General features: G+C 43.7%; 2 protein-coding genes and 1 long non-coding RNA gene across 4 annotated transcripts; 1 reads left to right on the top strand and 2 right to left on the bottom strand.

Moving 5' to 3' along the window:
* Positions 1 to 1,520: 1,520 nt before the first annotated feature.
* Positions 1,521 to 8,805, bottom strand: BBS12 (Bardet-Biedl syndrome 12). 2 transcript variants are annotated; one of them, XM_083460336.1, is made up of 3 exons: positions 7,542 to 7,786; positions 3,923 to 6,115; positions 1,521 to 1,902 (listed from the first exon to the last, which is right to left on the bottom strand). In XM_083460336.1, the coding sequence occupies exons 2-3, from the start codon at positions 6,108 to 6,110 to the stop codon at positions 1,883 to 1,885; spliced, it is 2,208 nt and encodes a 735-aa protein (XP_083316462.1). In that variant the 5' UTR covers positions 6,111 to 6,115; positions 7,542 to 7,786; the 3' UTR covers positions 1,521 to 1,882. The 2 variants fall into 2 exon arrangements, with proteins under 2 accessions (XP_083316462.1, XP_083316463.1); XM_083460337.1 differs by lacking the exons at positions 1,521 to 1,902; positions 7,542 to 7,786 and adding an exon at positions 8,699 to 8,805 and having other exon boundaries at positions 3,663 to 6,115.
* A 146-nt stretch (positions 8,806 to 8,951) lies between these two features.
* LOC310686555 (uncharacterized protein) lies at positions 8,952 to 18,325 on the top strand. The gene is made up of 5 exons (XM_083460393.1): positions 8,952 to 9,092; positions 12,166 to 12,321; positions 13,828 to 13,956; positions 14,046 to 14,183; positions 14,733 to 18,325. The coding sequence occupies exons 1-5, from the start codon at positions 9,003 to 9,005 to the stop codon at positions 14,820 to 14,822; spliced, it is 603 nt and encodes a 200-aa protein (XP_083316519.1). The 5' UTR covers positions 8,952 to 9,002; the 3' UTR covers positions 14,823 to 18,325.
* Positions 18,326 to 24,205: 5,880 nt separating this feature from the next.
* LOC310686198 lies at positions 24,206 to 24,734 on the bottom strand. The gene is made up of 2 exons (XR_014515760.1): positions 24,644 to 24,734; positions 24,206 to 24,263 (listed from the first exon to the last, which is right to left on the bottom strand). It is a non-coding gene; the product is annotated as an uncharacterized lncRNA (long non-coding RNA).
* Positions 24,735 to 24,940: the final 206 nt, after the last annotated feature.

Below are 24,940 nucleotides of genomic sequence, written 5' to 3'. Positions count from 1 at the left end.
TGGACTTTTTTGTTGTTTACCTCAGACAGCGTGCCACACAGAAGCCCCGTGTAGCTCCTTTTCTGAGGTTAGCACAGGAAAACTGGCTTCCTTTTAATGAGAAAAAACAAGGTTTCAGAAGGCTACAGAACTGTCTGTTTACCTTTTATCCACTGCAAAAACATTCAGTGAAGAATCTTTTTTACGTCACATGTTCAAACATACTCATAAATAGTGACCAATGGAAACACAAAAACCAAAAAGAAGTTGGCGGGGGTAGGAAAGTACTTTTCTAAATATCTTCAAGTAAAGGACAAAAATCAGAAGGACTAATGAAAGTTTTCAGCTGCAGAAAAAAACCTGGCAGTATATGGTATAGTTCTGGGAAGAAATAATATTTTCAATACTCATGAGATAACATAATTTTTTTAAGGTTGAAATATACTCAGAGTCGAGTTTGGATTTCATGCTCTTTATTCAGCTCATAGTAGTGAGGAATGAAAGTTCCCCCAAAATATCTGCTTTATATACAGTGGTGCCTCGCAAGACGAAAAGAATCCGTTCTGTGATTCTCTTCGTCTAGCGGTTTTTTCGTCTTGCGAAGCAAGCCCATTGATGGATTAGCGCTATTAGCGGCTTAGCTGCTGATCAGATCAGCTTAGCGGCTTAGAAAAAGGGGGGGGCGGAGAAAAAAAAACCAGCAGGAACTTGCAAGACATTGTCGTCTTGCGAAGCAAGCCCATAGGCAATTCGTTTTGCGAAGCACCTCCAAAACGGAAAACTCTTTCGTCTAGCGAGTTTTCCGTCTTGCGAGGCATTCGTCTTGCGGGGCACCACTGTACATTATTTTTACAATGGGCCGCACGTGATTGGCTAATTCCGGAATTCTCCTGTAGGCCAATCAGGTTGCGGATTCACTTCCATCTGGAGCTGGATTGGGTGGCTCCTGCGGATCAATCATACTGCTGCATTGTTCTAGGACCAATCAGACTGCTGCATTCTGAATCCTATTGTTCAAGGACCAGTCAGACCGCTGCATTTGGATCCTATTCAACTCAGTACATAACAAAGGTGCTAATCAAAGAACTGGGGAAATATCTCTACATTTGTTCTGCGCTGAATTTTTAATCCACCAATTGCTTGGCAGGTATCACTGTCTTCTATGTGATAACCAGACAGATACAACTAACCTTTGCCAACTGTGTTTAGCCTCATGGAAAACCAAGTTGTTCTAAATTGGAATTGCCCGTGAAATTATTTCCCACCTATTCTTACTGTATGATGGTCAAAGCCTTTCCTTAATATTAGCCCTGAACCTTTTGTATTCTCAGAAATGAATTTCTTGACTTTGACAACTGTCCAAAATGAATATCAAGAAAACATGAAGCATGAACCCACCAATTACAAAGCTTCTTTGCTCAGTGATCTAATGCTGCTCTTTCTAGTCTGATTATTTGGGGTTACTATTTGGTCGGCCCTCATGCATGCTCACTTCATAAAATCTGGCCCTCTTTGAAAAAAGTTTGGACACCCATGCTATAGAGCATATCTTCACTGGATTTAATTAGACTGACTTCTTTGCAATGTGTTTAGAGTTCGAGTATACAAGAGAACTGTAGATTGCCACCTGCTGGCTAAAAGGAATAGTAATGATGATGATGATGATGATTGATGATGATAAAAAGAAGACACTCTCATTTCAATATCCTATTTCAAGCTCTAGATCACCTAATCTTCAGTCATGGGTGTTGCTGGGGTCCTAAGTCCAGGTCCAATCAGAGAGCAAATAACAAATACAAGTGAACAAATATATTTGTTTGCATTTGCATTATAACAAATGCAAGCGAAGAAATGCTGCACTCATCTCTGACCTTTTTAAAAGTGTCAGCCCCAGTCCTCAGTTTCATTGGGATTTGCTTGTTCCTGAAATGAATGTTAGTGGAATTAGTTATGGTGTTGATGGCTCACAAAATAGTTTGTTTTAAGTATAGAAGGCTTTTCATACTTTCCAGGGTCTGAAGTAGCTTCCAATTCCCAACCACACTTGAAAACTGTGAGCTACCAATGTCATGCTTTAAAAATGTATGCATCTGAGTACAAGACAGGAACCACAGTTTATGCCACGTATAAATCTGATCTTAACACAACTGGTGCCAGGCATTGGTGTCATGCTGGAAAGGTTTCAGCCTCAGGAAATCATGCAGCTACCACCATTTACGTTCATTTTCCACAAGAGCTTCCTACGATGTGTGAACTACTCATTTTAAAGGTAAGTCGTTTTAAAGGGTTTGTTGGCTGCAATGTTATGGAGGAAATGAATGAAATGCATCTCCACTCACTAGAAGCTTTTTGCAGACAGCTGTTGCAAGGAGGAAGAGGTATCTGTACTGCAAACATGGTTTGAGGGGGGCACAATTTTCCTCATGAAAACCCCCCACAACTGCTATTTGTCACAGCATGAAAAAACTTACATGCCTATTTGTCAACATGCCTTTAGAAGAAATCTACTTGATACCAGGTAGCTAATAATTATTAGAGGCAAGTTGTAATTACTCTGTCAGATGCAGTTAGCTATAATCTGGGTTCAAATCCATGCCATGAGATTAGGTGAGCAACCTTGGACCAGTTGTTCTCTCTCAGCCTAACCAACCACACAGGGTTCTTGTGAAGATGAAATGAGACAGAGATACTATATACGCTACCATGAGCTCACTGGAGGAGAGATAGGATACAAATGTAAGAAATAAATAAAATAACAGAAACAAACACTACTTTATAATATAGTGCATATAGAACATGCTACAATTCTGAATTTATGCATATTAGCGAGGCCAAGAGTGGGGTCTTGTCATCTGCGCAGCCCAGTACCTCCATACCTACTGCCCAGGCTTGTGCCCCCGATATATCACTTCAGGGCTACTAATGCATTTGTTTGACTCCATCGCCTCTCAAGATAGACGGATGCCAACAACAGCAAGACTACTGCTGGGATCCAAGGCTAGAGTAATACACTGGTGTTCCTGTGTCAGCAACTCCTTCCAACAGATGTGATGCACAAGAGTTGTTTTGGCAGAGTTAAGCTGCAGAGAGGCTTTATTTGAACTCCCCTTGAAGTATCTTATGGGTCCTTTGAGGACCCATGTGGGTAAATGGGCAAATGTGGGCAAATGTGGGTAACATCAACAACTGAGATAAGGCCTCATATGTACCATACATTTAAAGCAGTATTATACTCCTTGAAAGTCATGGGCTTCCCCCAAAGAAACCTGGGAACTGTAGTTTGTTAAAGATGCTTAGAGTTGTTAGGAGGTCACTATTCCCCTCACAAGACTACAATACCCAGAGTAGCTTAACAAATAATCCCTGTCCCCAGGAGAAGTGTTAACAGATCTTCCCCTCAAGGACAGCCACTGGAACTTCCAAAAAGAAATCTCAATGGCACTTTATTGCCTACACCCACGTGACCTAATGATATACTGCCCCCCCTCCAAATTTATAACCTTAAATTTATTTGCATGCCTTAAAACAAGGTTAAAAGGCACCATCTAAATTTATAATGAAGAATTATATCATTTTAAAAAAGAAACAAACTAGTTGTACTTTAGAATGGAGCCCTTAAATAGTTCAGCTTGAAGGGAGCCAAGATTATCACACAATTTTACGTCCTGCTGAAATGAATGGAATTTACTGATAACACATCTATGGTTAATGGCAATATCTAGGAAAAAATAAAAGAAATTATGATTAAATGGAGATTATGAGGAACGTGCCCTTCCAAGACTTGAGTCCTTTTTTGGGAATGGATTTTGATTTCTAAAACGAAGAAGGAATCATTCTGAATTTTATTCTCGTCATATATTTTTTGCTTCTGAACTTGGCCAGGTATACTTGTTAACATAACCATATGCAGGCCTGCACATTACTTACAAAAACATGAACTCACTTGAGGCCTGCGACTTTAGCAACTGATCCCTCTTAGGCCCTGTGATAATTTCAGCATCTGTTTGAAGCACTAACAGCACCAAATCTAGAGCTCTACGCCATGCTTCCATTTTAGCAGTAACATTGTCATATACTTCCAGAGGCTTTTCAAATGTCCCACCATGTTCAGGGCTTGCTGTTCCCATCTCCCCCTTTTGAAACTCATCCAGCAGGTAGGTGGATGGCAAACCACTCAAGGCTGCTTTCCTGAGATGCTGTTGTATAAAGGTGCTGGCTTCAAGCTCCGATGCAGAGTCTGCACTGTTACACATAACGGTACAAATGTACTGGTGCCAACCACGTGACAAAGCATTAAGCACCAGAGCTTTATATTGCTCTGAAGTTTTTGCAAGCCAAGAGTGGCCATCATGAAACCCTTCTTCCCTGGAATTCTTGGCTGCTTTCTCCAGAATCTCAAGATAAGCAAGACACAGGAGCTCCACGGTGCCACCTCCTGGAAAGACTGCTTGATCGAGAAGGGCATGATGCACACGGTGAGCGCAGGTCCAAAACTGATCTTCGATGGCTTGCATCTTGGATATAACTGGGCAACTAAGCACAGCTGTTATCAGGTGAATGCCTTTCGCTGTTAAAGCAACTGGCATTTGGCCATTCAATCCAACCCAATTTAACTTTAATGCTCCACAGAGGTTCAGATAGACACCCTCACCTATGCAATGCTCATTCACTTGGGTGAGGTAAGTCACTCTGTCTGCTCTTGTAACATCACTAAAAGCCTTCAATACATTGTCAGCTACCCCGTTAATTGTCACTATCTTATTCAGCAGGCATCTTTCTTCTAAACTTGCTGATGTGTTGCCTCGTACCAAAATTAGATTTACCCTGGACTGAATCAGAATATCCAACATGGAGTTGACCCACAATCTTGAGCTGTTCTCTTCCGCAGCTGGACTTTCTAAGAACATCCTTACATTCTGTGACCTGTTAAACCCCAGATGGTGGTATGTTTCGCTCAGGTCACCATCGGCAAGAATAATACGAAGAGGCCTATCCTGGAGCTGCTTAGCAACAGCAACTTTCTCTGGGTGTAATAAAGTGATGTACCCAGGACAGACACAAGAATGACTTTCAGACATGCCTGGTAAACAACATGTCACAACTTCTGAAATATTAAATTGGAAAGGATAGACACCAGCCATACTGTTGGCAGTCTGCAGCTGGCATCTGAGAATATCCTGTACCAGTTTCATTGTGTGCCAATTTCCATGGCTCAAAGACATTGCCAGTTGTCCCAAATCACTTAACCCATTAAAAGGTTTTGTGCATTTGGCCGGCTGATTGGTTTGTTGCAGTGAAAGACTTTCCTTTACACTGCTTAAGTGCCTACTGAAGTGGGTTACTTTTGATATTTTCTTACGGCCTGAGGAACCCAAAGGACAGCTTTGAAAACTAAAGCTTTTCTGACTCACAGTTTTGCAAACTGTAAAACCACAACTGGTTTCGACTGATTTACCTAGTGAACTAATTCTGCTGCCTGCAGTCAATACTCCTGGACATGCACACTTTCCCTGACAATAGCATGCATTTGCTTCTGGGATTGTAGCAATTTCTGATTCTTCTTCTGATACTTGTGCATAATCATAAGGATGTTCAAGCAAATAACTATTGTAGGATTTGGTATCTGGAGTTTTCATTTCAATTACCTGTTTTCCAGCAATGCCAGAACAGATGTCATTGGAGGCTTTGTCATCACATTTAATAGGGATATCATATAGTCTTTGCTGCATGTTGTGTAGTGATAATGTAAGGCACTGCAGATGTTCAATGCAAGAGTTCAGGCCTTCAAACATCTCAGCTACCACTATGGAAAGGGGAACACCCTGCTGAAGGCATTCAAGTACAGCCTTGCTCCAAATGCTGACAAGAAACAACAGGGTAGTTGTCCCAGTTCTATATTCTTTGTTCTGTGCCTGGATGGCTTCATTAAGAAGCTGTCCCACTGCACTAGTTAAATCCAAGCTTTCAAGAAGTCTTACTGCAGAACAAACCAACACACCACCAGGAGTACATTCATCAACAATAAATTTGGGTGATTTCACTGGTCCTAAAAATGTCCTTCCGGTGGATGCCAAAGCTGAAAGTTGCTGCAGTCCAATATGCCTCTTTCTGTTCATGTTCCGGAAAGCCATGACATCTACAAATGAAACACAAGACTTATTGCTTCTGCCTTTTAATGTCTTCCAGCTCTTACTTCACCCATTCCACAGTGTTGGATCTTACTTTTAATGTTTCCAAGGTGGTATATCAACTTATCCATTTTCCTGAAGGAAATAAAAATCCATGCTTCTCACATATTGGGGGATACCAAGTGGGTGCAGAACAGGAAACTAAGATGCCAGCATTAGAATTAAGGAAGGTAAAGAAGCCACATCCACTACCAGAGAAACTGTGAGGACTTTATTAGGAAGAGAACATCACAGGAGCAAGGACAGGAAATGGGGGAGGCTATATATGTCTTTCTCCATTAAAATAATGGACTTGCATCATTTTTTTGTTGCAAAACCTACCAAATCCTTAATTGTCTAAGTAACATAAGAAGCAGAAACAGGGGATGATACTAGATGTAGCATTTGGATCCGTTCCCTGGGTGGAATCTAAGTTGGCCACGCCAAAGGATTCCAAAGTGTTCTATTTGGCAAGGCAGTTCTCAGAATCACCATTATGTCCTGAGGAAACACCTCTTCCAGGGCAGAAAATTTCCCTGGTTTTGAATGCTTTAGCAACACTTTTTACCTGAATGAGTGCACACATACACACAGATTAGTATAATCTGTAGGGTTGCCATGGCATGCCAGGTCAGAGGCCAAGAGAATCAAAATCCTACTTTAGCTGTTGCAAATGTGCATTTGTGTGCTCAAGAGTGTGTGCACAGGTGCATTTTGGCACACACATGGCAATAAACTGGCAAAATAGCCCCCAGGCAATAAATAAATACATCTCCCATTTCTGAAGTAGCATGAACTTGCAGGTCAAGTGGTTTTAAAACTCATGTGCGTTATTAACTTGTTGGTTTATGATGGATAACGGGTTGAACAAATAAAGGGAACGTGGCCCTATCTCTGTACCTTTCTTCTGTCCTTTGTGGTGTCCAGGTAATGCCTGGTAAAAATATTCAACGCTTGCAGGAAGAGCTCGCCAAGGCCTCAATTTCCCAGGAAGTCCATGTGCATAACAGCTGCTACTAAGCTGTAGCGGTTCCTGGAAGGCTTGAGTCCTGTTGAGTGGGTGCCATCGCTTACTACGGGATCCTCTGCTCTGTGCTGCGCTAAGCAACGCAGCAAGTGGCCAGGGCAATCGCCAGCGCCTTTGCTTGCTCCCTCTCTCCGCCTGGGCTGTGTGCTGTAGGAAGAAACTGGGCCCAGCAGGCTCAAGCCATACTGCTGCATCCCCCAAGGGAAGGCACAGTTGCTATTTGCACAACCCGCCTGCCCTGCCAGCCAGGTGGCTCACTTGCACTTAGCACCCGGAGACAGGGCTGCGTAGGTCTTGCCCTCTCCCTGGGCAGCAGGACCACCATAGCCCAATACTTCCCAGCACACCGCCCTAAAAAAACACATTACCTGCTTAACTTTAAGTTCCCCTTTGAAAGACGGCATCACGCTGTGCCTTGAGCCTGAGCATCAGCTGTTCATCTCCCTTCCACAGAGCTCCTGGCAGCTTTTGCTTCTCTCTCTCTCTCCAGCCCCCGCTAGCCTGCAAGCACAACTCTTTTGCCCGCCCCGGACGGAATTCAAGGCACTCTACTGAGCATGCTCCTGAGCTCCGAGCACGCTCAGTAACATGTATTGAAGCCCTTGCCCTTACCCAGCCCTTGCTGTTAGTGGGGATGCTAAAGTAAAGGGGGCGGGGAGAGCTGTGGAAGAGCAGTGGTTGGAGACCAGTCAGAGAATACAAAAGGGCAGAGGTTTCCCCCGTGCATTTTTGGGTGGTCTCTGAAGAGGCAAGGGACCACACACACACAATTTTTGAAGGCACAAGAATTGCTGCTACTGGACTTTATCGATTCCCTCCCCCGCGCTTCTCTGTGCTCAGTCATAACCGCTATTTCTTTCTTGTAGATTCACAGAAAAGAAATGTATTGACTGTAATTAGTTTGAATATGCTGCCTTGAAAGTATCGTTTAAGTGCAATATTTCAGAGAAGTGCGCTGTGCATGCGTGCGTGTATTCACCCTCCTCTCGACTTGCAACACCAACACCGAAAGGATTAGAAAGTGCGACTGCTTGCCTGCCAATTCTTGGAACTCGCTTCTCAAAGTGGAAGTGTTTGCGGCTCAAACTCTCCTCACCCAGGAACCACATTAACTGCAGCCTTATTACTGGGTGCACTTCCCGGAGAGCCAGGTCCCGTTTAAGTCAGCGGGCGCATAAGAGGACCGCGTGCCGTGGTTAATGTATAAAGCGTGCAGGGAGAACCCACTGCAGGGACAGACTGCAGACTGAAGCCTTTTCACCTCATGTTCTGACTCCTGTACTCTCTTGTTCCTCCCTCGCTCTCTGATACCTGCGCAACCCACGTCCAGTATTAACATTCACGCCAAAGAAGCGTCCTGGAGAGCTCCAAAGCTTGCTCACAACTTTGGCATCACCGCACTATGGCGTTCAGGGTTCTCCCCACCCGGGTCAATGTGACTATCATCTAAGGGATTTGTACTAGTAGAGACACTCTGCACATGCTAAAAGGCAGTTTATTTTCCTCCTCCTTTTTGCTCCCTCACTTATTCCAGGACTCCGCAGTGCAAATAGAGAAGGGGCCAGCTTCCTGACATAAATCAAGCCCTTGGCCGCTCTCTCGCCTCCCTGTTAACAGTACGGCGGCGCCCTCGGGGGCGGTTGCCAGGACACCGCCTCCGCTTTGTTTGTGTATCCAGCCAGAAACGGCAACAGCGTTCTGCGTGATGTCACAAGGCCCGCAACTCCCCTCCTGCCGCCTGATTGGCCCTAGGAAGAGAAAAGGAGCCGGGGCTTGCCGGGAATCCCTTCTGTCATTGGACAGTGGTCAGCTTTTAGGGGCGGGGCGGCATGAGTCAGAGAACGCAGGTGGTTGAAGAGTCGGCATCCGCCTCTTCGTTGAGCGAACCAAGCGCGGGGCGAGACAGACTTTACAGAATGGTGAGTTGTGCTTCCTGCCCGCAGTTCTTCATGCATTATAAAACAGTGCCTGCTCCCGCCTGCTACTTATGAGGACCAGAGCTGGTAAATCTGTCTGTTTGCCCGCCCATTCCAATCTCTTCAAAGCCTGCCCACCCCGGAACATCTCTCACCCCCCACCCATCATGTTATTCGTGGTTTTCTCGCGGTTTCCTATGATAAGCTGAGGCGAGTAAAAACAACGCCAATACGAATCTGACAGCACACAATGCTCCTTTGAATGTTTACAGGGAAGTAAGACCCACTGAGTTCCTTGCAGGTAAGTGTGCCATTTAGCTTTATAACTGATGCCTCCATCTCAAATTTAGAAGACTGTGGGGCAGCAGTGCCCAAGCCCTAGATCTCTTGCGCCAGCCCCCATCTTTCCTGCCCCTCTCCACTTTTTAGACTTAGTTGGGGGAAGGGTTACTTGGCTTTCAGGGTGACTGGGTCTGCTCGGTTTGCCCCAGACACTCCAGACGTCTGTGCAAACTTGTGTCCTGCCTCCAAATAGCAAGCAGCATTCCTTCTCTGAGGCAGTTTGAACAGCCACTATTCAACATGCCTTCTTCACACAATGTGCATGTGTGTGTATAATGGTAAGACCGCCATCACACAGCCTCCACTAGAAGATTTGCAGTGTCACATCACAATCCTGGATTTGCATGAAGTCGTGGTTGGGTAGGGGTAGGGGAGTCAAAGAGAAGACAGGTTGCACAACAGCTGTGGCTGTGGCATGAGAACTAGAAGGGAAGGATACTGAGAGGGGGAAGAAGTGGAAAAAGTCTGAATAGATTTGCAAAAAAAGGTTTTAACAAGGAGAAACAGCAGAGGTGGATACAAAACACCGAAAAGGTAAGACAACAGAGCCTCTCTCCACTCCTTTGTGAAGCTTTGTTTTAATCCACCACTTTCCCCCTCAGTTATCTCCCTCTGTTATTTAAAACCTCAATTTTCCACTCACTGTCGCCCTCTGCCACTGTTTAAAACTGCCATTTTCCTTTCAGCGCCTCTCATTTTTTTTCTTGTACTCAAATTTTCTCCCTCTTCCTTTCCTCAGCTGCCCTGTGTGAAAGAGTTAAAAGGATTCAGAGCCCTCAAATATTCCACAGTACTTTAGCACAATATATTTCATTCCTGGTACCACGTGTTGTTTTCAACATGAAGTTCCAGATTCAATGCAATCATTTAGAATAGGTATTTTATTAGCAAGCATAAACACCCATGTATGTATAGGTACAACATCTATCAACTGAACCGAACCTTCTCTAACTGAACAAAGTAACTGGCAGGTGTGCTTCTCTAAGATTCTATTTGCCTTAAAGATACAGCAATTTATATAATCACAGCAAAAGTGGCTACAGCATGGGAACGGATGTGGTCTCTGTGTAAGGAGGAGTTGAAAAAAGGAGTTAGGGTGAAGATAATAACGGAGTGTGTGGGCAAAGGGAGGCTGCGAAATAGACAAGGAGATATGAAAGTGGGTGTGCTCTGTGTGGAAGGAGGATGCAGGGTAAAGGTGAAAATAGGTATGAAGGGAGTTGCAAAAAAGGGAGCAGAAGGCATAGGATAATGAAAACAAGGGCTGGAAAGTGTTTGAAGAACAGGTGATGGGGGCTTAATAAGTGGGCAGTAGGTGAAAAAGAAGCTTAGTAGTTTAATATGGGGGGGGGGAGAAGATCCAGCTTAGCATGGGAGGGGCTGTGTGCAGGGGTGGATTGCACAAAATAAGAGGGGAGGCATAGACACAGGGGTGAAGGTGAAAATGGGTGCAAAGCAAGGCTGCCAAACAGAAGAGAGAAGTGCCTCCAGAAGTGGTGTTGAGAAAGTGAAAAGCGAGCTTAGTAGCTGCTTTAAAAGGTACTGGTCTGTGCCTATCTACTTAGAGCTCCTCTTGGCTCGGGTGAAAACATGCATAGGGTGAGGTGGCACGGCTGCATGCTTCCTTGGGGCAAAGGCTGGTTCAACACAGCTGGACTGCCTGTGTATGTGCAACCATGTATTTGTTGAATGAGCTGGCTTGGACAATGCATCTCCCCAGTTTGTGGAGGTGAGCATGTGTGCGCAGCTTGTCTCCACCCACCACGTCTGCCATGCCCTTCATGGTATATGCGAGGCGGGAAAAACCCAGTGACACTTGCACAATTCTATGTGCGTAGATGATTATTATGTGCATGCTTAATTTCCTGCTTTTAATAGGAAAATCAAACCTGATGTTTTTCTTTTTGCTTATGTGCATTGATAACTGTACACATGTGGGCGGCCGTTGTACATTCCATCCCCACAGGTAGAGATGGGGAGGGGCAGGTGATGCTGGTGTGCTAGGAAGGAGGGAAGGAGTTGTGCGTGCTTTCTCCCCAATATGTGATGGGCCAGATCTGGGGGAAGGGGGTTGTATTGCCTGATCTTTCTACATATCTAATATAGACCTGTGAGAACACCTTTGCACGAGTAGTCATAATAGGTACTTCAATACAGAACAGTGAGGAGCAGGGAGGTAAACAATTGTGGCCCAAAAGTCCTCGGCTCTTTAATTTTAGCAACTTTGGCAAATCAAATACATGTAGACATAAATTTTTTTTTTAGAATATGATAACTATGTATTATTCTATTTTTAGGTAAAGGTAAAGGTAAAGGTACCCGTGCCCGTACGGGCCAGTCATGTCCGACTCTAGGGTTGTGCGCCCATCTCACTTAAGAGGTCGGGGGCCAGCGCTGTCCGGAGACACCTCCGGGTCACATGGCCAGCGTGACGAAGCTGCTCTGGCAAGCCAGCACCAGCGCAGCACATGGAAATGCCGTTTAACTTCCTGCTATAAAGCGGTACCTATTTATCTACTTGCACTTAAGAGTGCTTTCGAACTGCTAGGTTGGCAGAAGCTGGGACCGAACGACGGGAGCTCACCCCGCCGCGGGGATTCGAACCGCTGACCATGCGATCGGCAAGCCCTAGGCGCTGAGGTTTTACCCACAGCGCCACCCGCGTCCCGCATTCTATTTTTAGCTTTCTGCAAATAATATTTTTAAATTCTCTCTTTCTCTCGCTTAATGAAAGGCATCCGGTTTTAGAAGATCAACCTTGGGTGCTAACCTGCGAAGGAAAAGTGGACTGAAACATGAATTGTCCGAGGAGCAAAAGCAGGAGGTCCGGGAAGCTTTTGATTTGTTTGACACAGATGGATCTGGCACCATTGACGTTAAAGAATTAAAGGTATGTGTGTGTATTCTTTTAGTGATTTATAGTGTGATCCTAGGGACACGGGTGGCGCTGTGGTGTAAACCACTGAGCCTTGGGCTTGCCAATCAGAAGGTCGGCGGTTCGAATCCCCGCAACGGGGTGAACTCCCTTTGCTCCGTCCCTGCTCCTGCCAACCTAGCAGTTTGAAAGCACGTCAAAGTGCAAGTAGATAAACAGGTACCGCTATGGCGGGAAGGTAAACGGCATTTCTGTGCACTGCTCTGGTTCGCCAGAAGCAGCTTAGTCATGCTGGCCACATGACCTGGAAAAACTGTCTGCGGAGCAGACAAACGCCGGCTCCCTCAACCTGTAATGCGAGTTGAGCACCACAACTCCAGAGTCACTCACAACTGGACTTAACTGTCAGGGGTCCAATAATAATAATAATAATAATAATAATAATAATAATAATAATAATAATAATAATAATTTATTTATACCCTGCCCACCTGGCTGGGTTTCCCCAGCCACTCTGGGCAGCTTCCAACAGAACACTAAAATACAAATAACCTATTAAACATTAAAAGCTTCCCTAAACAGGGCTGCCTTCAGATGTCTTCTAAAAGTTTAGTAGTTATTTTTCTCTTTGACATCTGGTGGGAGGGCGTTCCACAGGGTGGGTGCCACTACCAAGAAGGCCCTCTGCCTGGTTCCCTGTAATTTGGCTTCTTGCACCAAGGGAACCGCCAGAAGGCCCTCAGCTCTAGACCTCAGTGTCTGGGCAGAACGATGGGGGTGGAGACGCTCCTTCAGGTATACTGGACCGAGACCGTTTAGGGCTTTAAAGGTCAACACCATCACTTTGAAATGTGCTCGGAAACGTACTGGGAGCCAATGTAGGTCTTTCAAGACTGGTGTTATATGGTCTCGGTGGCCGCTCCTAGTCACCAGTCTAGCTGCCGCATTCTGGATTAGCTGTATTTTCTGGGTCACCTTCAAAGATAGCCCCACATATAGAGTGCATTGCAGTAGTCTGGGTCTAGCCTGACTGTTGGGAGTTTGCCCCCCCCCCTTGCAGTAGTCCAAGCGAGAGATAACTAGAGAATGCACCAGTGCGATCCTAACCATGTATACTTGGAAGTAAGCCCTATTGATTTTAGTGAGGCATACTCCCAGGATTGTAAGTGAAGGCTGCCTGTTTCTTGCTTCAGAACTATTTCTACATACATAAAAATTTAGCTTGTTAATACACAAACTGAAACAACCATAGCTCAGTTATAGAGCATCTGCTTTGCTTGCAAAAGGTCCCAGCTTCAACCTCTAGATAGGACTGGAAAAAATATATACCAGTCTGAAACTCTGGCCAGTCAGTGTTGACAATACTGAGGTAGATGGACCATTTTTCTGACTTGGTCTAAGGCAGCTTCCTGTCTTGCTAATCAGCTGGTGCCCATTAGTCACGCAAGCTTCCAGGTGGCTCTCCCTTATGTTTCCAACACCAACTTGTGTGTATAAAAGTGGTTTGCATTTCTGTTACAGGTTGCAATGCGTGCTCTTGGCTTTGAGCCAAAGAAAGAAGAAGTTAGAAAGATGGTAGCAGATATCGGGAAAGAAGGAAGCTGTGTCATAGAGTTTGAAGACTTTTTGACTATGATGACCCAAAAAATGGTAAGACATAAAATTTGCTTTTGTGCAGTTGGAGTAAGAGTCAGCACTTCTTCTTCCTTTACTTCTCTCCCCCTTCCTTTTCTTCAAAGAGTGAAAAAGATACCAAAGAAGAAATCCTAAAGGCTTTCCGATTATTTGATGATGATGGGACAGGCAAGATTTCATTTAGGAACCTAAAGAGAGTTTCCAAGGAACTTGGAGAAAACTTAACAGATGAAGAGTTACAGGTAAATGTTTTGCTTTGCTAAGCCTTTATTCATAGATGCTGCATATTTTAAATAGTTGGGTAATAGTTGGAGCTGGGGTCATTGGGCTGTTTAATTGTATTTGTGCATATTTCAGAGGGCTCTGAAGAACACCTGTTCAGCCATCACCTCTTCCGGATTATGCTGTTCTATTTTCCCCTTGCTGGTATTCTCCGCACTCCTGCAACATGCAGTGATCATTTTGTAGAACTGAACATGCTCAGTCCTGATTGTTGGAAGTTTGCCCCCCACCCCCCTTACCCCAAGAGAAAGAAAAAAAGATATGACTATTTTTTGTAGTTCTGAAAACATGAGTGTCTTCAAATCCCGCTGATACCTTGTGTTTAAACAGTTCTGTTTTGACTACATAAGCAAAGGCATTTGGCAAAAGAATTAGCTGTTTGTATTTAGGATATTTATTCATCAAGCATTTCAATTTTGGGCATTATAATGGAGCTGAGAAAACACTTAACAAAATGAGTGCTGGATGCTTCCAGGTCAGTGCTTAATCTTCAGCGTTTTTTTTTACAGGAAATGATAGATGAAGCTGACCGTGATGGCGATGGTGAAATAGATGAACAGGAGTTCTTGAGAATCATGAAGAAGACCAGTCTATATTAATGGCTATGTTACCTAAAAGGTGACCCGCAAATATTTAAAAATATTTCTGCTATTCTATGATGAGCTCAATAGTATGGCAGGTTTGGATTGAGGGAGGGAGATGAGTGGTGCTTTTGGGAGAGAGAGAGAGAGAGAGAGAGAATATATCTACCAAATAGTTTGGGGTTGGTTTTTTAAGGTGCTGGATTTAAACAGTTCCTGACTCGAAAACTGTGGTTCATATCTGGCCAAGTTAAGATTTGTTCACATTATAAAACTTGCAAAATGTAAAATCAGAGCACAGGCAGCCTCCTTCCTGGGACTTTGAGAGATATCACGATGATTTACTACCCCATTAAAAACAACAAAAATTACACCAGAATTGTGACTTGTAATTCTTCATTAAAGAATTTGCACCAACATGTGTTTGGTTTGGATGGTAAAGTGATAAGCTCTTTATTTGTCAATAACATGTTCCTCGCTCAGCTACACAGGTGAATATGTATGAGCCTTAATTGTAGCAACATTCAATTTTTTCCTCACTGAAAGAAGAAAGGATGGTAGTCTTAACTGAAGGGGAGAGATTATGAGGTAGATGGTTTTGGATGCCAGGAGTTCCTTACGGAGTGCCAAGCAGAGTTCTGACCCTTAATGCAACTTAGATGTGAGGGTGGTCACGAGAGGCTTCCAGTTTTATCAGGGAAATGTCAGGGGACAAATTGGAGCTTAACCCTCTCCCCTCCAGTAGTTTCTTCTCGAAATTGCCCTTTTCAGCTAGTGAGGAGCAGATGGGGATGGAATTTTGAGCAGGAAAACATCTGGAGGGGGAAGAGTTAAGCACTGCCTTCTCCTGTTGTTCCTCTGATCAAATGGACAGTCACTCATGATCACCTTTCTCCTCTCTTGCATCTTGTTTGACCCCCCACTATTTGAATTTTAACCCATATCACTGGAATTCAGCTAGCAACAGTGCTCTGTATCAGGAATGGGAAGCCTGTGTACCTCAGGCTGTTGGATTTCATCTTCTATCAGCCACAGCCAGCCTGGCCAGTGGAGAGTTACATCCCTAAACATCTGGAGGGCCACAGGTTCCCTGTCCCTGCTGTATATGGAGGTACTTACAGTGTATGCCACACTGCTGCAATCTTGTTAGTCAGATCTTATAAAGGTAAAGGGACCCCATTAGGTCCAGTCGTGGCCGACTCTGGGGTTGCGGTGCTCATCTCGCTTTATTGGCTGAAGGAGCCGGCGTACAGCTTCCGGGTCATGTGGCCTGCATGACTAAGCCGCTTCTGGCAAACCAGAGCAGCACACGGAAACACCATTTACCTTCCCCCTGGAGCCGGTACCTATTTATCTACTTGCACTTTGATGTGCTTTCGAACTGCTAGGTTGGCAGGAGCAGGGACCGAGCAACGGGAACTCACCCCATTGCGGGGATTCGAACCGCCGACCTTCTGATCAGCAAGTCCTAAGCTCTTTGGTTTAACCCACAGCACCACCCATGTCCCTGAGTCAGATCTTATAGAATTATATAAATGTTTGCTATACAAAGCCCTTGAGTTTTGCAAAGACCTAAGCGTAAACTTTTTCTTTCATTCTGGGAGTAGCCCCAGTGAAGTTAACACAAGCCATCTAAGGGTGACTTTGGTTTGGCGTGTTTTTAATGTCCGGTTTGCCTAGGTCTTGCACTCAGTGCCACACAGTGAGGTCCATATGCCAAATCATTGCTTTTCACATAGCAGCTTCTTCTGAGTGGCATGACCCTCCACATGGGTGCCTGAATCTGTGGTGTGGAATATCTTAAATAAGGAAAAGTGGGTGATCTTACAATGAAAGTGCGTATAAATTCCTAACCTTCCCTGAAAGCGTCAGTGCAATAAATGCTTTACAAAGTTGTTTTTTTTCTAGAAGCAGTTACTTGGTGTTGATTAACAGCTTTTTTGTGGCTAGTATCTGGGCCGTTATATAAGAAATTACTGTCTCACAGTCTAAGCAGGACCACTTGTCAATTCCTTCCATTCTAGGTGTTTTACATGTAGGCAATGCATGTATGTAATCTACTGCTTGATGTCTCAAATGATGCTGTTTGTAACTTTATGAGATCTTCAATAAACCGGCATAAGATTGTACCTGAGAGGGCTCCCCCTTTTTTTAATGCAGGCAGCTACTTTCTCAAGGTAGGGGTGATTTTACAGTTTTGCTGGGTCAGGCATCAATGATCTACTGACAGTAGGTTATGGGCCTAGCAGAGGGTTCCGATGTTTGACTTCCGGCATGTTCTAAACCAGCTCTTGCAATGTGTAGGTTGTGCGTACTTTGGAGTCCAACATTCTCATGAAGGAAACCTTGCCTGAGTCCCCTGCCTCCTGCCCCTAATCAGGAAAAGTTTTGAGCTTTTTAATTTAGGAAAAAAGCAAGTAAGGGGCAGACATGATAGAAGAGGAAGTTGATAGAAACAAGTTTTCCTTCTCCTCTCCTAATGCTAGAACACAGGATGGAGAAAGTTTAATTATACAATCCTCTCTCTCTCTAGATATAGTGATGGCAACCAACTTGGATGGCTTTAAAGAAGGATTAGACCAATTCATGAAGGATAAGGTTAAGTCCATTGTCAGATGGTATGCCTTTGAATCTGACTTGCCCAATATACTAAGTGGGTAGAGAGTGCTGTTATATGCAGTCCTGTTTGTGGGCATTTCATAGGCCTCATGTTGGCCACGGTGAGAATATAGGATGGTGGACCGGACAGCCTTTGGGCTGATTGAGCAGGACTCTTATGTCCATATATATGTTTGGAAGAAGTGCAAGTCTGACAAGTGAGCCTTAGACACCAGGAAGTGCACTTTGGAACACGTTGAGAGAGGCGCCTGAAGAGGAACTTTTACTTTTTACATTAGTCACCAGCCACTGTGTATAAGGATCAAGATTTAGATTGCCAGAGATACAGACAATTTGGGGCAGGCAGGAAATCTGATAAACAGAAATGGAAATGTGAAAAAAGAAGTCAGAATTTCATTTGGCGTCACAACGCCTGGGCATGGCGGTGAAGAAAACGTGAAGTGCGGCATGCAGTCTGCCAATGAATGGGGGGATTTCTCTTCGTTTGGGGCTTTTGGGGACTGTTGATATGTAACAGATTAACGGGATGCCTTGGAAACATGATCTCCACCTACTTTTTTTTCTTTGCATTTACGGTAATAATGGGGAACAGTAGTGATTTCCCCCCATTTGGTTTAAGTTCCATTTTATTATTCATAGTGAAACTTGGTAAGATGGGCCAAGCTTGAAAGTTACTTCATCTGTACACCTGTGGGTTATTTCTCTGATCTTTTCTTCTTCTTTAATTGCAGTCTGAAGTTATTTACTTGTTCCTGTTCCAAGACATAACACTTTGGAGCTACTCTGCTCTCATTTCCAGTTTCCTGTTTGTTTTTAATGTGCTGCTTACATGTATATCTGAGTTATATTTTGATTTGGTTCTGGTTTAATAAAGATAATAGAATCCTTATTGTACTTCTAAATCATTTAGTGCTTTTATTCCTTTCACTTTATATTTTAGCAGCTGCCGTAGGGAACTGAGGGAGGCCTAGATGTAGGTATGATTCACTTAATTCTTCAGTGGGTTTACAGTTTCACCACTTATTCCTGTTGGGCTGTAAAGAGGCATCTCATTAGATTTTGACTCACTAATTGTGGTTTACAGTATGATACATGGGAGGCTTAAGTAACATTGAAATGTACCATTAATATTGGCAAGGTTCTTGTAATAATATACAAAGCCCCAGACAAACTTGGGGCAAGGTACCTTACTGTTAGGGACTGGACTGAGGAGGAATGGTGGAGACTGCCTCCCCCTCCGCTTCAATCTTCCAGAGAAGAGGAAGACAGTATAGATTTATAACAGTGGTTTCCAGAAGGTCATAGCTCAGAGATAGATGAGGGGCAAAGCTGGGAAATAACGGGAGAAGGGGGGAAGCAAGCAGAACCGAAGCAGCTGTCTGACACGTTATCACTAGAAAGCATTCCAGACCCCCTTTCTCCCAGAACCTGGCGAGCAGTGAAAGTAGGAGAGCAAAGAGCTAAGAGGCAAATGGCCTTAAACAGCCACCGTAAAGGGGGGGGGGTGCTGCTGTTGACAATTGAGAAGGAAAGGGGGGGGAGTTTACTTGGAGCAACGCCATTACTCCAAGAGGTTGCCTTTCTAAGCTTCTCTCTGTGAATATTGAATAAAAGGCTTTGGTAAGAGCTTTTCTTGTCTGTCTATCCCTGGCAGCCTGCCGTAGGAGGATTGGATTCTCTGATGCCTGACACTTACGGTCTGCCTGAGCCCTTATATCCCAGCTGTGATGTTAATTATCCCAGGGTTTCAGAAACCCAACTTGCTCCAACTAGGCCATTTTGTGTCACTGGTCCCACGTTGTGGACTACTCCTTCCAGCAGAGATTCAGCATGCTTCCTAGCTACTAATTTCCAGGCATCTCTTGAAGACCATTTAATGCCAGCAGGCCTGTCCAGTTGTTTAATTTTCAAAAGTTGAGTTAGTCATTTTAGTGACAATTTCGTATTGTTTTATACTATTGTATTTGTATATGTTGTGCACTATCTTGATTTTTTGTGTAACTGGAAAGTGTGTTTATTAAATCAACAGCGCACATTTTTCAGAAACTGCCAAGTAATCAGAGAAAATTTCTATGAAACTACACCAAAAGGTCTAGTGGTGGCCCACCATTTAAATAATGAGTGTGACTTAACCCAATCTGCTAAGAATTAAGTCCCACTGAAAGCAATAATGGTTATAGCTAAAGTAGCCAGTGATGATCATGATAGCCTTATATTTAACTCTAGCTACATGTAAGATGGGGAGTCATACAAGAACAGAGATGGACATTATCTCAGAGACCTGCATTAGATTAATTTAGCAATTAACCCGGGGAAGGGATTTCCTGGAGGGAGGGGAGAGGAAAACCAGGGAAATTCGTAGGACTCAGATTACATTATCCATCCTTTCTGTTTCCAGAAGCATGCCCCACCAGCACACACCCTTGAAACACACCTCACCATTTACTTTCAATATATACAATGATGCCAACAGTCTGAGAGGTACAGATCAACAAACCCCTGTGTTGCAGACTTAACACAACAAACAACACAAGCAACACGATGACCAGTATACTAGATAGCACTGCAATTCTTATTGAATAATATACATAATTTAGTACAACAAAAACAAAAAGAAAAATGTGTACACTTGTAAATTCTCTAATATATTTGAAATCAAATAAACACATGTCATATGACCACTGCTCCTTGTGCATTTTTCTAATCTACGGGTTGTGCTGAAGAAGATTCCAGTGAAATAGTCAGATTATCTGGGATCACTGTCCTACATTGTCATTCACTTACTACTTCGGCACCATGAATGCCTAAAAAGTTTTACCGTTTAGCTCACAGGATAGCATCTATTACTTTGTTTCAACTAGTATACTTCTATGGACTTTCAGAGATTGACAGACATCTGTTCATTTGATTTCAAATATATTAGAGAATTTACAAGTGTACACATTTTGTTTTTGTTGTACTAAATTATGTATATTATGCAATAAGAATTGCAGTGCTATCTAGTATACTGGTCAACAGTCTGAGAGGTGCATAGTGGAAAGGGAGAAGGGTTTTCTTCTTCTTCCTTCTCAGACACTCCAGAATGCTGATTAACAGCACTTGGGAAATAGATTCCTCTGAAAGACTGAGCTCCTGGGAGAACTACATCTCCCACAAACCTTTAAGCTGTTGTCCCAGTATGCCAGAGAAAGAAGGGAGAGGAAATTCCCTCCTTGCAGCACCAGGTGTCTGCCTGTGTTGACACATGTATTAAAAGAAGTGGGGAGCTGGGGCTGGAATGGCAGCAAGTACAGTGGAGAATAGAGGATGAGCAGGAGGCCATTTTTCTCTGTCTCAGCTTTTGGTAGCTTTAGAAACCTGCCCCTTCTTTGAGGCTCGCTGATAATTCTGTGTCTGAATGATTGAGGCATAACACTGATGCATATTCAAATGCACATCTAATTGAAAGCAGATGATGCATATTCAAATACACATCTAATTGAAAGCAGATTTCAATTGAAGGGAGAAATTCAGATGCATACCTCATTTACGTCAAATTATGGTTCCTAATTCACATGTGATATGCACACAGATCAGAGTGAGGAAGCAGGAATTCTAAAACATCATTTAAAATATTTAGTGGCACTTATTATTTTATTTAGTGCATGAAATCTATATATCGCTTGATTGTAAAAAATAAAAATCATGTTACATGGATCTAGTTTACTCCATATTGCCTTGACAGAAATGCGTTCACAACCAACTGAATTATGTGCTAGAAGTTCTGTTGAAGAACATTACAAAGCTTAATTTTTTTAAAAAAATTATAAATACTTATGAATACACATAACTAATTCCAAAGGTAACTGTTAAGCTTTGGGGAAATTTTCCTCATGTTTTATTCAAATTCACATTGACGTTTTCACCCATTGTTCCCATTTAAACTGATTTGCCACAGATAGCTGATGGAAAAATGCTGAAAGGAAATAACAGAAATGCAAAAATAACAGCACCGAATACAACTACTTTAAAAAAAACCCAACAACCTGCAGGATGTGTTCTTATTCTTTAAAAGCTTAGCAATGCAACATGTTCTATGGAAAAAGTTTACTGAGCAAAACAGCTTAGCCCTTCAGTGATGTCATGAGAACTGCATTAACAAGCAAAAAAAATCTAAAAAGTCCCCAGAAGCATCAGCGAATTTGTCAGACCTTTTTCAAGTAAAATGCAACCACAATGCCAGAAACAAAGGCAACCTCAGAAATGCTGTATAGATTATGATACAGAGAACGTGATGATTATTAACTTCGTTTATACTTTCTATAGTGAATCATATTAATTGTTTTGTTTTTAGTGGAGCACAGAGAAAGGGTGAATCACCTATTTCTGAACCATTTCTCAGTGCAGTTCCCTCTATAACCTGTGATATAAGAGTGGAACCAGAGTTAATTCCCAAGTTACTCCCTTCTTATGCTTCCCAATTTCTCTCTCTACTCCCAACATTTCCTTATTCTGCAATGAATGAAACTTCACAGGGGTCACTTTCAACAAAATTCTTTGAAAGCAGTTAATTTCATCATTAGCCTTTAAAGGGGTTGAACTGTATCTAACCCAATAGTGACTAAGCTATAGGAAAAGCATCTCTTCACTTTAAGAATAGGTGGGTGGGGAAACCTGGCTGTGAAGGAGGGCTTAAGTCACTGTAGCTGGGTGGTAAGTGAGGGGGAACAGAGAATTGTTGCCCAGGGTTTCTAGAATTCCACTGAATAGAATTCAGATTTAAAGCCCACGAGCTGTTGACTCAGCATGTTCCTAAACTGAGCTTTTAGAAAAGGCGTAACCCCTGCTCTTATCAGATGTGGACTATATCAGTTCTTCAAAGAGCATGAACGGCACAGGATACCGTAGAGAGATCACACACTTTTAAATCCGTGGTTGGTGCCCTGCCTGGAGAATTTATATATTTATCTACCAATCAGGCTGTGTAGACATCCTGACTGCAGAATGGTTTACAGCACAACATTAGATAAAACAGGATTATAATTTAAAAAAGAAGAAGCACATGAAATACCATTAAAATGAACAGCAGATAAAATAATCGCAAGGATTAAATGCCACAGCAATACTGAAGAATAATAATAATAATTTATTATTTATACCCCAGCCATCTGGCTGGGTTTCCCCAACCACTCTGGGCGGCTTCCAACAAAAGATTAAAAGTACATTAAAACATCACTCATTAAAAACACAGACTGATGTGGAAATGTGGAGAAGCGAACTTACAATCGGAAAAATGAGAAATGAGGGAGAACCAAAATTGACCAACTTGTCCGTCTCTAGTTCCATCTGATACTTTTTTTAACTGACCATGTTGTGTTGTGTTTTGTGCTGTTGTGCCTTACTGTTAAGAGTTGTTTTATTGTTTTACTGATTTGTTTTTTTTAATGTTCAAGAGATTGCCATTCTGAGAGAGGTTTGCAGTGTGGCAGCAAAGGGGTATACAGTGGTGCCTCGCAAGACGAAAAAGAATCCGTTCTGTGATTCTCTTCATCTAGCGGTTTTTTCGTCTTGCGAAGCAAGCCCATTGACGGATTAGCGGATTAGCGCTATTAGCGGCTTTTAGCGGCTTTTAGCGGCTTTTAGCGGCTTTTAGCGGCTTATCGGCTTATTGGATCAGCTGATAAGCGGCTTAGCGGCTTAGAAAAAGGGGGGAAGGGAAAAAGCCCGCAGGAACTCGCAAGACATTTTCGTCTTGCGAAGCAAGCCCATAGGAGATTCGTTTTGCGAAGCACCTCCAAAATGGAAAACTCTTTTGTCTAGCGAGTTTTCCGTCTTGCGAGGCATTCGTCTTGCGGGGCACCACTGTAAATCACAGAAATCAATATCTGTGGAAGTGCTTAATGCTTCAGATCACTAAGGTAAGCTTTTATCATATAAATTAGCAGGCGACTAGCGGGTGGAGCTGTGGTCTAAACCACAGAGCCTAGGACTTCGCTGATCAGAAGGTCGGCAGTTCGAATCCCCATGGTGGGGTGAGCTCCCGTTGTTCAGTCCCAGCTCCTGCCCACCTAGCAGTTCGAAAGCACATCAAAGTGCAAGTAGATAATTAGGTACCGCTGCAGCAGGAAGGTAAATGGCGTTTCTGTGTGCTGCTCTGGTTTCGCCAGAAGCGGCTTAGTCATGCTGGCCACATGACCCAGAAACTGTCTGTGGACAAACGCCGGCTCCCTCAGCCTATAAAGCGAGATGAGCGTGCAACCCCTGAGTCGTCCATGACTGGACCTCACGGTCAGAGGTACCTTTACCTTTACCTAACACTTAAAAGGTTGGATCATAAGAACTGTGAGCAAATTTATGCCTATGGATTGGGGTTTTCCAGCTTTCTCCTTCCCACTGCAACCCCCTGTGCCAACTCCACACACCCGCAAAAAAGCAGTCCTTTGGTTGTGGTGCAGGAGGCTGAGAAAAGGAATTCATCAAGTGTCATCCTCTACCCCCTTATGTTAACAGGAGTGCTTTCCATTTGCACATGCAGCCTTTAGGATCCAACCCAATATTAATAATGAAATTACACAAGGAGAACCTGTAGAAAACAATGAGTGGGATTCACCTAATGAGTTCCATCAGTGGAAGCCCTGTGCAAGGTCTTATACTTGCACTATGGGGCTTTCTCCTCTCTTTGCTCCCACCCCAAAAACTGGCTTGGGGGCAGGGGGAGCTGGTAGAAGAATCAGAACAGCATAGGTGGGTAGGAGAGAGGGAACCATTCCCTGGGGAGCTGAAGAGCATGAACTGACAGAATGTTCAATTGACTTAGCACAACTTTAAAGTCCTCCCGATATTGTAGTGTACCTTTACCACCTAGAAGAAGAAGAGAAGAGTTTGGATTTGCTATCCCACTTTATCACTACCCTACAGAGTCTCAAAGAGGCTAATAATCTCCTTTCCCTTCCTCCCCCACAGCAAACACTCTGTGAGGTGAGTGGGGCTGAGAGACTTCAAAGAAGTGGGACTAGCCCAAGGTCACCCAGCAGCTGCATGTGGAGGAGCGGGGACGCGAACCCGGTTCACCAGATTACGAGTCCACTGCTTTTAACCACTACACCACACTGGCTCTCCTCAACGAAGCTGAGGGTTCCTGTCACAAAGTGAACCACAAAATGGAACAAGTGAGCAGGGATGGTCTGCTCATGAGGTGGGCTGAAGAAGTCCAAGAGACAGTACCTCCAGGGGCTCCCCACCTGCACCACTGCCAGTGGAGAAGCAGCATTGGCAGTGCCAGTGGTTTCTGGTGAGATCTCATGAAATCTCATGCGCTCCATGTGATCTCCATGAAATCTTGCCAGAACCTGTGATCGCCACTTCATGGGCACCACCACACAAGAGAGGCTTCAGCGTTGGTGACACCTTCTAGTTTCTGCCCCTACAACAGAGCAACAAAATCATCTGCTGCCCTATGCTCAGTTGTGACCTCTACAGTTAACACAGAGTGACATCACCATCTGTACTAGCTAGTCAACACAACTAGGGTACAGTGG

The sequence above is a fragment of the Podarcis liolepis genome (assembly GCF_965112155.1).
Source record: "Podarcis liolepis genome assembly, chromosome: 9".
In the NCBI taxonomy this organism is placed as follows: domain Eukaryota; kingdom Metazoa; phylum Chordata; class Lepidosauria; order Squamata; family Lacertidae; genus Podarcis; species Podarcis liolepis.
Note: the sequence above shows the minus strand (reverse complement) of the source record. Positions and strands in the feature narration are given on the sequence as shown.

Coding starts and splice junctions, on each gene's coding strand:
- LOC310686555 (XM_083460393.1), top strand. CDS start 9,003: ATGAGTCAGAGAACGCAGGTGGTTGAAGAGTCGGCATCCGCCTCTTCG. Junction 13,957..14,045: donor CTATGATGACCCAAAAAATG/GTAAGACATAAA, acceptor TTTTCTTCAAAG/AGTGAAAAAGATACCAAAGA. Junction 14,184..14,732: donor TAACAGATGAAGAGTTACAG/GTAAATGTTTTG, acceptor TTTTTTTTACAG/GAAATGATAGATGAAGCTGA.
- BBS12 (XM_083460337.1), bottom strand. CDS start 6,110: ATGGCTTTCCGGAACATGAACAGAAAGAGGCATATTGGACTGCAGCAA.